This window comes from Astyanax mexicanus, chromosome 3, assembly GCF_023375975.1.
Source record: "Astyanax mexicanus isolate ESR-SI-001 chromosome 3, AstMex3_surface, whole genome shotgun sequence".
NCBI classification, from domain to species: Eukaryota; Metazoa; Chordata; class Actinopteri; order Characiformes; family Acestrorhamphidae; genus Astyanax; species Astyanax mexicanus.
Window position 1 is genome coordinate 15,097,989 of NC_064410.1, and position 14,526 is coordinate 15,112,514.

Here is a 14,526-nt window from a genome sequence, read left to right on the forward strand (position 1 = left end):
GACGAGCAAGAGACATGTCATCCAGGATCTTCTCATTGACCGCAAGCTTGACTTGGCAACAACCCAATGACTTTTAACATCTTGAATGAATGCACTCCTCCGGGGTTTGTTTACATCTGCCAGCCTCGCGACTCAAGCCGGAGGGGGGAGGTCTCGCAATAATACACGCGTTTCCTACCATTTCCTCCTTTGAATCAACAGTGTCAATTGTCTGGACCTATTCCCACCATCATTACAACCAATTATCGTCCCCCAAAACAAAACAACCACTTTCTCAATGACTTTGCTGCTCTGCTTACTCATCTCTGTACCCCCTCCCCAAATAATATAGTGCTGGGAGATTTCAATATTCATATGGACAATACCAATAACCCTCTTACCAAAGATTTTACATCTTGCCTTGACAGTTTTGGATTCCAGCAGTACACAGATGTCCCCACTCACACTAAAGGTCCCATTTTGGACTTGATTTGTTGCTCTGGTGTCTCACCTTCTGACCTTACAACAGATTATCTTCCTAACTGACCATTTCCTCCTTCATTCTCTATTAGTCTCCCTCTCTCAATCTCTAAGCCCTCCCGTCTCATTGCTTTATGCAACATTAAGAACATTCATTTAGATTCTCTCTCCTCATCTATTAACCACCTCACAAACACTCACAACTCAACTACCCTTGAAGAGCTTGTATCTCACTATAATACTGGACTCCACCACATACTCAACTCCCTTGCTCCGCTAAAAACCAGGTCTGTCTCTTTTTCTTATTCCAGCCCCTGGTTCACATCCGAACTTCGGCTCATGAAAGCTATTCACAAGGACATTTACAAAAACCATATGGTACATTATAAGGGCTGCGTCATCTCACCTCAACTGCCTTCTGCAACTCCCTCATGTCATATTTCAACAAAAAATTCTTAACATCCATAAACACCTTACTTCACAATCTATGCTTGGTATATCTCCTGAACTTTCCCCTCCTGTCCACTCTTTTTTCTCCTTTCAGCTTCCCTCAAATTTGAAAATTTCAGATCTCATCTGCAAATCTAAGTCATCCACCTGTCAGCTAGACCCTCTCTACAGTCTTGATCAAAGCTTGCCTTCCTTCCCTGCTCCTTCTTATTTCTGCCATTATCCATTCTTCTCTGTCCACTGGAACTGTTCCCTCATCATTTAAAACTGCTGCAATAACCCCAATTCTAAAAAAAATCTGGTGCTGACCTCACAAATTTTAATAACCTACGGCCAATTTCTAATCTACCCTTCATCCTTAAAATCCTTGAGAAAATAGTAGCAGCTCAGCTACATACTTATCACTCTACAACCTGTATGAACAGTTCCAATCTGGATTTCGCCCTCTCCATAGCACAGAACCCACGCTCATAAAAATCACTAATGACCTCATTATGGCAGCTAATTCTGGTTTACTCTCCATCCTCATCCTTCTTGACCTTAGTGCAGCATTTGACACCATCTGTCACACCACACTCCTCAATAGACTAGTCTCCATTGGTATTATTGAGAATCCTCTAAATTGGTTTAAATCACACCTCACCTGCCGCACTCAGTTCATTCAGCTCAAAACTTTTACTTTTCAGTCTTCATCATTCATCATTTATCTCCTTCCCCTTGGTAATATCTTCCGCAAATATAACATCCACCTCCAGTCTTCCACCCTTCTACCTTACTGACTGTTTGGCTGAAACAAAATTATGGGTCAATTCAAATCTACTTAAACTAAAGAGTGATAAAACTGAGGTGGTTCTCCTTGGCACAAAATCAATTCTATCCATAACTGACAGTTTTTCAATTGTTCCGTTTCCACCTCCCCACAGGTAAAGAGTCTGGGTTTCGTCCTGGACAGTACTCTTTCATTTCAATCACACATCAACAACATCACCCGGTCTGCCTACTTCCACCTCCGCAATATAAACCATCTTCGCCCTTCTCTTACTCCTCATGCTGCTGCAATTCTTGTACACAGCTTTGTTACCTCTCGATTAGACTATTGCAACTCTCTGCTTTTTGGTCTCACCCATAAATCTCTCCATAAACTTCAACTGGTCCAGAATTAAGCTGCCCGCATCATCAGTACCCACCCTCCACCACATAACTCCTGTCCTTTAACAGCTCCACTGGCTCCCGGTCAAGTTCCGCATCAATTACAAAATCCTTCTGCTCACCTTTACGTCCATTTATAATCTTTCTTCACCATATCTTTTTACTCTTCTTCAGATTGTAACTCCATTGCGCTCCTCCATCCATCTCCAATCATTTTTATGTTATCTTTATTCCTATTTTTCCTCAGTTACCAATTTCTTGTTACAATTATTGTAATTTGCAATATAGGTGGCATTAAAAGACATGCACATTTTTGTAACAGAAAGAGGCTCAGAAATATACCCCCTCAGCTCGCAGTGTCTCATGCAAAACAATCACACAGAATCAAACAACAACACACAACCACAGCCCACAGAAACACGCGGATTAGACCACTCAGCTATTAGTCCATTTGAGAAGCAGCTGTAACTTTGCCTGTGAGTAACTCATACACCAGAACACCCCACGCTGCAGGATAAACTAATAAATCTGATCATTCTGGTGACAATTTCTGAAACCTGTAGAGTTTATTGAGTTTTTGAGGTATGATCTCCTCAGTGAGAATCCCCACCCCATAACCAATCACTGCTTACCCCTCCCACTGCTCTTTCATTGTGGATGCGCAGAATGTCTTAAATGTCCCGTGTTTCAAAGTACAGATTTGGCACATCACATCACGTGGTTAATATACAGTCCCATATTACCCATATTAAAATACCGCCTAACCCTATAAGACAGACAGACCAACAGACCACTATTCACTCACAGAGGAGTCCTTTCATTATGGGCCAGGCACTGCCGGTGCTGCCAGGTACAGATGATATTAACAGAGAGTGAAAGACAGCAGGATCCAGTTCACCCTGCAATTACAGGGGACAATCTATGTGTTTACAAAAGCAGAAACTTACAAGCACTAAATTACATGATTGACCAAGAATGACCAAGCAATGTAATAAAGATATTGAAAAATACAGAAAAACACAAAAATCTAACACTTGACTCAATGAATTTAGAAAAACACTTCAAATATTCCCAATTAACTATATACTCCCATGTCTTCAGTTAAGAAGACTAAATAAGTAAAAAGTAGAAGTAAAACAAAAGGAGAAAAGAAAAGTGAGAAGAAAAAAGGAAATAAAAAAGAGGGGGGTGGGGGTAATCAGTCAGCTGGCATTGTCTGTAGTGAATCAAAATAAAGAAAGAGACTCCACTTTGTATAAAAAGCAGAAGTATTGCCTCTCATAGTGAACCTTATCTTATCGAGTCTCAGAAAACGCATAACATCTTAAAGCCACATTGAAATTGACGGGGGTTTTGATGATTTCCATAGTGAATGTTTGTTAGTGAGCAAAGGTAAGCCCGTATAAAAGCCAAATATAGCTAAAGAACAGCTCATTTCAATGTCCACGCCTAATGCTTTTTACATAATTTTAAACAAATGATGCCAGAACTTATGCAGAGTGGGACAGAAAAATACATATGACTTAAGTTACATGGTGAGGAGTGACATTTAGCACACAGATCGATGGTGGTGTTCGGGTAAAATTTAGATAACTGCAACTTGGATCGATGAACTCTGTGCAAGACTTTAAACTGTATTAATTGTAATCTTGCACAAGGTGCACTTGACCTAGCGATAGCTTGAGTCCACCATTGGTCTGTAAAGTTTATACCCAGTTCCTGCTACCAATGTTGTTTAATTTTATTCATAGAGCATGAGTAAAGACTAATAAGCCGTGAATATACATTGGATATACAAGATTTTTGAAAAGGGTCTAGGGACAAAAAGTCATCTAAGGGCTATCAAGAAGGTAGGTGGGAGTAATCTGAAACAAGAGAAGAGTCACAATGCCTAATTTGAAAATATCTAAACAAGTGAGAAGAGGGAAGGTTAAATTCAAATGTTAATTGAGCAAAACTGCAGAACGTCCCATCTTTATAAAGACTGTGAAAAAATTTAATACAACTATACCATTATGCCAGGTAAGAAAAGGAGAGTCACTCAATGCGGGTAAGAATAAAGGATTATTTAATAAAGGAAATACAAGGTAAAACAAATTTAAAATGGCACCTAAATTGAGTCCAGATACGAAGGGTGGAGAGAATGATGGGGTTGGTTTTAAAATCCGTAAGCCTGAGCGGCAAAGGGAAGCTAAAATTACAGAAACCGAAGATTGAGAAAGGGAGTCAATTTCTAACCTAGTCCATAGCAAATAAGGGTAGTGGAGCCAAGACAAAGCTTTCTGAACGTGGCTGACCAGTAATAAAATTGAAAATTAGGAAGGGCAAGCCCCCCATCAAATCCAAATCTTTGTAACAAAGATTTCCTCACCCTGGGAGCCTTTCCATCCCATTAGAAAGACATGATGAGCTGATCAAGAGCTTTAAATTTTTATTTTCTTGGGGAGTAGTAAAGGAAGAGTATGAAACAGAAAGAGAAACTTTGGCATGATATATTTTAACTGCATTGATTTTATCAATAAGAGATAAAGGAAGAGACCTCCACTTTTGTAAGTCCAATTTCAATTTATTAATCAGAGGGGTAAATTGTTATGGAAGAGAGAGAGCAGGATACGAGAAACATGGATCCCCAAGTACCTATACCCAGCCGGGGCGTATTTAAAAGGAATATCAGATTGTTTAAGTGACAAAGCTAACGTGTTTACTGGGTAACATTCACTTTTCTGCAAATTTATTTAATAGCCTAATATTGGTCCAAACCTCTGAAGGAGAGACATAATAGAAGGAAGAGAAATGACTGGATCCGTGACATATAGCAGTAAGCATTGGCGTAGGAACCGGGGGGGCAATATTAGAAACAGGTGGATTTGTCCCCCCCAACAATGATATCGTTTCGCTCAGCTCAGCTGTACTATTAATGATATTAATGTTGGTAGTTTAAAGCAGTTTCTTAACCCTGATCACTGCCCTAAAACTGTGTTTTCCATCAGATCCAACTGATCAGCTAATAAACAGTCATTTATTTAGTTCACCTGTTAAAATCTCTTAGCCCCCTATGGAGCCTAAATTAATCATTATGTATATCCAGCAGTTTATTAGACACATCATACCACCACTTACTTTATTAAGTACCTTTAAACAGAGAAATAAGCGCTCTCAGTAGAAAAAAATTAAAAGCAGGACCCAAAGGTTTTTTTTTTTATAAAGAGTAGAGAAAATGTAAATATATGACAGAATTGACATACAATACATAATAATAATAATAATAATAATAACCAAATCTGTTATATTATTTTAAAAATTAGGTGATAACTGATCAGTTTTTGTTCTATGTATATAATTCAGACATTGCATGCATCATTTTTTTTCCTAACACCAGTAAATGTAATGTGGAGTAACATGTTTAAGGCCCTGTCCCACTGCGATTGCATCTAAATATCCACTAAAGTACGTCCAAATTTATCAGAAAACACTGCATCCACTGAGTGAACGCGCTGTGTCCAAAATATAGACGCACTGCGTCCAAATTACGTCCATATTCCGTCTAAATTGAAGTTGGACGCCGACTTCCAAATTTGTACGTCGACTTCCACTCTTTGGACATCGACTTCCACTGGAGCTGGTTCTTCGGGGGCTGGAGCTGGTTCCTCGGGGGCTGGAGCTGGTTCCTCGGGGGCTGGAGCTGGTTCCTCGGGGGCTCGAGCTGGTTCCTCGGGGGCTGGAGCTGGTTCCTCGGGGGCTGGAGCTGGTTCCTCGGGGGCTGGAGCTGGTTCCTCGGGGGCTGGAGCTGGTTCCTCGGGGGCTGGAACTGCCTCCTCGGAAAATCGCTTGGCGGCGGCCGTCTTAAGCCAGGCGGACACTGTGCGATTTTAGCCCGATTTTAAGCCCGATCTGGTCGGATGCGACTGAATTTCATGATCGGGCCGAATTTTAGCTTGATCGTGCGTCGTTTGTCGTGCAGTGTGAGAGGGGAAGCGATGTCCGATTAATTGCCCATAGGAGCTGCGAATGAGCAGTCGGACGCGACCAGGGATTTCTGACATGCCAGAAATTTTGGTTGCTTGTCTCACAGTGTGAGCTATTTTGCGGGCCGATTTCTTAACGTCACGAACTGTTTTCCCAAAAATCTGCACAGTAACTATAAATTATTATTAGTCATATTTATTTCTGTCAGTTATAAGGATTTATATTTATGTTCGGTACACAGACTTATAGCTTAATATAGCAGACACAGGCATTCTGCTGTTTAATAATTTCAACAGATGCTTATTCTCAGTCAATAGCTGGAGTTTTTGAAAAGATAAATTAAAAGAGAAAATAACTTTGACAAACATAAATTTATTTTACTTCACTTTGCTATTATATCTGAAAAATAAAGCACATTGTCAGCGTCTGGTGCTGCCCGTCAATTATATAAAACTTAAAACATGCACAGAAATATAAAGCTATATTTTATAATTCGTTTCTTTTCGCCAGGGCAAATTTATTAAAATTATAAATATATTAATTTATTAATTAAAATTCCGTCCAGTGCTCCAGAATATTAGCCACGCAAAGCCAGCTTAGTGCAGCGCGTGGCATTGCGCGCAGACTAACCTCTGTCTTCTAAAATAAACGTTTTAATAAATAAGGTCGGAGAAGTGTAGTAAAATTAATGCTATTAAACTTACTAAAGCTAATAAATGTACTGATAATTAATCAAGATAAATCGGACAAAATGCGCTGCGCCTCTCTCTCGCTCTCTTTCGCAGCGTGGAGCTGAATTCAGCGCGAGGCTACAGATAATATAAAACTCAGTTCAGTTGAATAAAAAGAAGTAAGGGCCTGTAAGGGACTTCTCCGACCTTATTTATTAAAACGTTTATTTTAGAAGACAGAGGTTATTCTGCGCGCAATGCCACGTGCTGCGCTAAGCTGGCTTTGCGTGGCTAATATTCTGGAGCACTGGACGAAATTTTAATTAATAAATTAATATATTTATAATAATAATATTAAAACTCTGATAATGTTTTAATATTCTCAGTTTTGCATAAATCCAGTCAAAACTAATTCCATCTCTCTGCTTTCCTCCGAGTTACTGACTGCCCACCTGTCTGACCCGATACCGATGTTGGACCCTCAGGCTCTCGCGTCTCCTGTCCGGCCAGACTGATGGAAGTTTCTGAAGTCAGCTCTTCTCCACCACCCACCACAGATCAGCTGCTCATTGTCCATCTTACTCTCCACTACTGATTACATCCAAGCCATTAGTGGCGCTATTACACTCCTGAGTACATAAAACCTATGTGGATGTATGAAAGACTTTTTAAAATTAATTTAAAAGCCGTTTGACCAGTGGTAGGATGGTCCCCCCTCAAATGTGTCTTGGTCCTCCCAAGGTTTCTTCCTCCTCCTGCAGCTCTGAGGGAGTTTTTCCTTGCCTCCGCGCTCACTGGGGGTTCTGTATTCTGTATTTTCTATGTGTAATGTTTTGCCTGATTCTTTGTCCTGTAATCATGTTTCTGTAAAGCTGCTTTGTGCCAACACCTGTTGTAAAAAGCGCTATACAAATAAATTTGATTTGATTTGATCTGTAAGTACAAGCAAAGGACCTGTAAGTAAATATTGTCAAATATAAAGAATAGTTTGAGGTTTTGGTGAGCTGTTTTCATGATTTGAAACTGAAACTAACTGAAACTTTGATTATTCTGCAGAAAGCCTGGGTTATTTTAAACAAATTTTTAATGAGTTTATATTTTATATTTTTTATTTATTCATTTTAATTATTTTTCTTCTTTTATTAATCAAATCATTAAATATATATCTTCATAAGATATACATTTTTTACCTTATGTCAATTTTTATGATCTTTTTAAAAGGTCCTATTTTTCCTTTTTTACGTATATATTTTATTCGTCTATAATAAATGTCAGTTTTTATTTCAATTTTTTATATATATTTTTAATCCCTTTTAAACTGTTAATGCTCAGCGGCACTGTAAATGAGGGTCCCTATCCAGTGTGAATAATCGATTGCTTGTTTAATATTCAGTGTTGCAAAACCAGTTTTTACATAAACAATAAACAGAATAAAAAATAAAATAATTTTATTTTATTTAAGCTGCTGGTGTTTCTTTCGCAGCCTGACGCGCAGTCATTTTTCTATGCGCTCTCCTTCTGTAAAACGGACAACCGGTAGAGTCCACGTCGCTTCAGCCACCTGCGAGTCCATGTACGTCTCTTCCGTGGACTTTCAGCGCACAACAGGGCACAAATAAGCAAAGCTAAGCGCTTTTTTTGCAAGGCGACATGTTGTGTTGAAGCGAGTTTGTACGCAAAGAAAGCTCCGCCTACGGGCTGCGTTTAGACGTGCAGTGTAAGCTCCCCCGTCGCAGCAGGTCAGTCGGACCGTACAGTGTGTGCAGATGAATCGCAGGCATTGTTCATACACGACAAACGATTCAAACGTGCAGTGTGAGCTCTCCATAACGCATCCGATTACAAAAATCGCACAGTATCCGCCTGGCTTTAGCGGAACCCTTCCTCTTGGCTGGCATCTTGGAAAGTGTGGAAAAGCGAAGGATGCCAGAAAAATATTTTTATGGACGCCGACGTCCACCTGTACGTGCCGTCCAAATATCCACTAAAATACGTCCGTAATGCGTCTAAATATCCACTAAATTACGTCCATATTAGTCGCCATCTATTCCGAAAATTTTGGGAGGTACCAAAACCACTTTTGCGTCTAAAGTGGACGGCAACGTCTAAACTACGTCCACTTGGACGGTGCCGAACAAATATCCACTAAACTACGTCCAGATTGCGTCTAAATATCCACTAAATATCCACTAAACTGCATCCACTGAAATTTGGACGCACTTTAGTGGATATTTAGACGCAATCGCAGTGGGACAGGGCCTTTAGGTTGTAAAGTCACCTTTTCTTGGACGTAACTAATTATAAACAAAATACAGAAAAAAAAAATTATTTGTGATAAAAAATAATTCTAGACTTCTCTGAGTAATTGTGTGCTGGTGTATGTCACAGGGTGCTGAGACCTGTGGGGCAATAGCCACTGTTTTTCTATAGCTTTCTTTTTGTTTCTTTAGGGTTTAGTGGTTTCCGTGTATTCCTTTGCTGTTATAAGGATTGATGCAATATCTGCAGAAATTGTTTAGTACTTGTTTAGGAAACCATAGTTTTACTGGGTGCCCGAATCGTACTTGTGTAACATAACTAAATATCACGTTCCTCTACTGTAGAAGGATTTTGTCCCAAAGTAATACTTTTAAGGTTTTTAAGTTTGATTCCTTGGACGCTACTCACTTAACCTAACTTTTGCTGTGGTTTGCATGTTTATTTTTTTTTATTATTATTAGTTGAGAGTTAAGTTTGGTTTGCATCTTGTTTTTTTGTTATTTCTTTATTTATTTTTGTTGCTTTATTTCTTGCTACTCTTATACTTATTTGTGTGTATTTGGTTACTGTGGGACTATAGCATCTTCAGAGCTTGACTCAGAATATTAGAACTATCCTTGTGACACTATGGTCTGGTTTGGGAACTGTTGCTTATTGCTCAGTGATTGATCTCTATTGATGTGAACCAATGTTTTAAGGTCTAGTTTGTATGTATTTTAAATAGTTTATGAATAAATAAAATTATATATTTTTACTATGTGTTTCTGAGTCACTCTCTGACCAATCACCTTATTAGTTTGCATAGAATTTATTGAAAGAGAAATCTCCTCTAAAGTCTAAAGACCAGTCAAATGTGTCTGCGTTATTAACAGAAGGAAATTCCAATCCATCAAAAAATGAATGCATCTCAGTATCATCTGGGAGAGATTCAGGTTGGTAGAGAGTTGAATAAAAAAATGCTCCAGGTCAGATCATTCTTGATGTTAACGCCCAAAAAGCAGAAATTGAAGACCCTCTCAACACAGTCCCCCTAATGAGCAGGGGCTGCATCCCGGTGGATTTCCTCCCGAAGTCCACTGTCATCTCTTTTGTCTTGTCAGTGTTTAGGATCAGGTCATTGTCATTACACCACCCTGCTAACAGCACCACCTCGTCCTGAATAAAGTGCAGGGTCAAGTTGACCACCATATAGAAAAGAGGGGCGCTAGAGAGCTGACGAAACACTAATATACAAAATTTTAATTTCAGATCAAATGGTGGCCTAAGACAAGTATGCTTGTGAAGTTTTATGAGTTTTCACACATCCTAACCTTCCCAAAACCCCACAGGAAAGTTGCGAGTTGCCCCTAAACTGTCAGACTTCCGCACACCAAGTGCCAGCACAGACCATTCAGACACGTCAGATATGGGTCTCATTAAAAAGATTGAACAGTGTGAACAGATAAACATCGGATTAGCTCCAAAAATCTGATTTCTTAAGCACGAGTGCCAGCTGTTCAGACAGATATGGGTTTTAGGCCAGATTTTTAGAAAATGAAAAAATAAACTCAAACTGCACTTCCATGTCACCCAGCCCTAGTTGACAATCAACACAAACACTGGAAAGCTTGTCTGAGCCTCTACAAAGCATATAGACAAAAATATATAACACTACAGCACACCAAAATGACTCACAATTATCTGATGCAGCCAGATTCACCTTGGTTCTTCCAATATCAATGAATGCAACTCACATTAGGTCATAATGCAAAAAGGGCCTTTGATGTCACGTCGCATAATGCCTAAATTCTTGTTCGCTGTCCTTATAATAACGATGCAATGAAGTCACATTATTAAAGCTGAAAGCAAAGGGTGAGCAAGCACAACTATAAAGCAACAAATGATATCGGGAGAATATAAAACACATTAGAAAAACGTCAAAATAGTAATACAGAAATGTACAAAAAAAATGATTGTGCCTTAATAACAGGTGAAAATCAATGCAACAACCAGGAAGACGTCTATAGAAAAAACAGTCAGTATTGTTATTGAATACAAAGCAGCATAACAACAAGGGTAGTTGGTCAATCTTAAAAGAAGTTCCTTAAAATCTAATGTATAAAACGAAAAGATCCATCTAACAGAAGTCAATTTAATCTCATTAAACAGTCTGCTGAGTTCTATTTCGATGGCTCACACAAATATGGTCAAACATCTGGAGGTTGAAGAAGCAGGTTACAAAGACAAGCAGTAAGAGGACTCCCATAATATTATGGCTATAAAAACATTGCAGCTCATCCTAATATACACAGATACATAACTAATCAGTCATTGCCTACAGAAAAACCTGTATTTTGGTACCAAACCAAGTACAAACAATGGTACACATACACTGCCATAAACCAGTCAAACACATTCATTTCCAAACCCTAACCACAACATTAGAGCAGTACTTACAGAGGAATGTGTCGTTGCTCGATGTCAACCCTGGCGAGCTCATTCTCTTCCACATCTGTCTCACCGCCAGAGCTGCTTTCGGTAGCATCTGAATCAAAGGCACCTTCTGCAGATCTCAGGTTAGTGCTGCCGCTGATCGATAGACGCTCCAACTCAGCGGGTACTGAGCCTGCCCTCAGGACCCGGTTCAGTCTGTCCCTCTCCTGAGGCACGAGTGGCTCAGTGCTGTGGCGTCCCTGTTGCTGCCGCAAAGCATCCAGAGGAGCCAGCGTGCTCCTAAGAAGTCCCCCCAACTGCTGCTGCACATGACGCTCCACCTGCTTTGCCTGAACGACCTGCAGCCGTTTGTGCAAGCGCTGCAGCCGACCCTCAATCTCACTCTGTCGGCTCTGGCTTTGCTGGGTCCGGTCCCGTAACTCTGCTCCCAGGCTGCCCAGCGGGTACTGACAAGCAGCTGGGAAAGTGACCAAAAAGTCAGTAGTAAGTGAAGGCAATGTGTCTGAAACCTTATCCTCATCAAGGTCTGAAGGTGCATTTGGGGGAAGAAAAGAAGATTTTGGGTTACTGGCATGGCCCTGTGATATATCTCTTGGGCACTGGTGTTCAATGCTATCTCTAAGAGGGCCATTTCCTATCAGTCCCCCACGAGAGGCAACAATAGGAGTCTGAGCAGTTGTGTCCTGTCCTGCATGCTTGCCTCCATTCAAGTTCACGTTGTTGTCAGGACCTGGTTTAGACCATTTTTTTGCCATGCCATTCACAGGAGTGTCCTGTAGAGATGGTAAACCAAATGGTCCACCTCCAGTCCCCCCACTCATGATGCTTTTGAACTGTTCCTCCAAGGCCTGGTGCTTGCGTGGTAAGTAAGTAGGCAGGATCCCGTGGTTCTGCAGCAGGACACCTTGCATCTTGAGAGATTCCTTTGGCGAGTGCACAGACATCACATCCGAGCAGCGATAAGAAGTCACAAGTGGTTGAAGTTTGCCCAAATGTGCTTGCGGGGTGTCTCCCCGAGCTGATTCCTCCCTTTTGCAGGTGACTGGTCCGCGGAGAGGGCGCTCTTCCGAGGCCTTACACTTAACGTTGCCGTTACTGGACACGAGGATGTGGCTGGTGCCTCCGTTTCCCTCCACGCCACTAGGAGAGAGAGTGGACGAGGGAGGAGCCAGTTTGAAGCGGATGCGGTGAGCTTCGGCCGGCGCGTCGGTTAGAGCGGGCGCCATTGCAGCCATGCAGCGCAGAAAGGGGGCGGGCGAGGGGGCCTCTCCCGGTGCTGAGGCCAGCTCCACACCACCCGCCTACCGCCACACCAGAAGACTGCCTGTTTGGAAAGAAAAAAATAATTATTATAGACTAAGATGCATTCAAATAATAATGCACACAACATGTATTCTATTAGGGGTGTTACAAAAGTCACATACTTATTTCCTATTATTTGATTCCTCTAATTTCCTGGCTATAAGCAGTTTTATTTTTTACACACTTTGAACAAATGTGGCATATATAATGGTGCGGTTAATATGTATTTTGTTGTTTACGGCTAACAAGCTTCAACAGGTGCTTTACTCTCCCAAATAAACTATTTTCAGTAGAGATAAGTGTGTAGATTTATCCAGGGCTCGTCAGCACAACAAAATATGTGCAGCTACTTGACATTAACTTTTGCTCAAGTCTGCCAGTGGATCCTGACAGCGTGGAGTAGTGTAAAAAAAAAAAATCACTATCCGCAAAGAGGGTTTGAAAGGCTGGACTGCTGCATGAAGAGGAGAATAACTTCAAATAAGAATTGGCCTGGAGATGAGAGTGACACTGACAGTACGCCAGCGTTTTAAAAAATAGTTAACTTCAAGTTTAAAGGCTCAATATTGCAAGAATAAGGTTGTAATATTAAAGAGCCACTAATCCCTAATCCAGATTTTTTCCATTAAGAGCTGTTCATTGAAGTTCATTTGAAGTAATAAAACCAACCAAAGATTTTAGAAACTTTTTCTAACCTTTAAAAAACAGCAGCAGCAGCCTGTGGGGTTTATAGTGTTAGCTAACGCTAACGCTAGCTATATAAACCCTACAGCTTGCTGCAGCCACAGTATAAGCTGTGGCCGTACATAGTTTTTTTAAAAAGACAGCGGGGATACCCGTCCATGTCCAGGTGAGTGAGAGGTTTCTTTCACAGAACTTTTCTGTGACTCGTTTACTGCTTTATTTCTCAATATTCATTTCTGAAGTATAATCCTATGTTTTCCAGTGTGAGTTAACCATGTGTGTATACATTTATTTACATTTATAACCTGCTTATTAATCCTCTATAGTTACAGTTAAATGTGCAGATTTTGCCGTGCTGGCATCGCTACCGGTAGTCCCCGCAAGACACCTACAGTTGGGAGAGCACATGGAACTTCACAAAGGTATGGCTCCTTTCGCTTCGTGTGACCTTCTCGTAATATTTTGACTATTTCACAGTGCTTCTCAATTTAAAACACTCAACTGTGTACAATTAAACAGAACCGACAGTTCTTTAATGCACTTAAAAAAGGGTATGGCTTTCCTGTATTTTCTCTAACAACAAAGAACAACTTCACAACTTCTGACCAACATGATAGGTAGTGGTTCACAGTGTGGTAAACGCTAGTTATTTCAGCTGCTGTTACTTCATTTACGTTTGAATGTTGTTTGGGTTTTAGCAGGACCATATGCATAGACTGGAAAACCTCCTTTCGAGTAACACGTTTTCATGTTTCATTGTTTCATGTCATATTCACCTCTGTGAAAAAACTTTACCAGACTTGCCTTGCACTGGTTTCACCCAGGGGAAGACAGTTTCCCAGTCTTTGTTGTATCTGCATTTTCGTTTTTTTTAGCTGTAATAAAATTGCAGGACATCTGGTCACCCTATAGGCTACTGTTTTTTCTGCTTTTTTTTTTAACCAGCCATGTCGCGGTACGCAATGTTATTTGTGCACGTTGGCTATTTCATTAAAAGTTTGTGTAACATCTTTCTGTGTAAACATACATTATTATAATGTAGACTACTGCGGCTTACATTTACGTGCAGCCTATACATGTATAAATTATTTTTTCTTTTTAAAATTGGTGTGTGCTGCTTACATTCACATGCGCTCAATAGCCCGATTTATGG

At 40.4% G+C, this 14,526-nt stretch overlaps 1 protein-coding gene across 5 annotated transcripts in view; it reads right to left on the reverse strand.

Annotated features, from left to right (window-relative positions):
- The window catches only part of kansl1b (KAT8 regulatory NSL complex subunit 1b), a 150,342-nt gene that overhangs the window by 82,152 nt on the left and 53,664 nt on the right, over positions 1 to 14,526 (reverse strand). For all 5 annotated transcript variants that reach the window (XM_049476103.1, XM_049476104.1, XM_049476106.1 and 2 more), the window contains exon 2: positions 11,391 to 12,711. In XM_049476103.1, coding sequence (XP_049332060.1) covers positions 11,391 to 12,622 — 1,232 coding nt within the window. In that variant the 5' untranslated portion in view covers positions 12,623 to 12,711. The remainder of the gene's footprint in view (positions 1 to 11,390; positions 12,712 to 14,526) is intronic.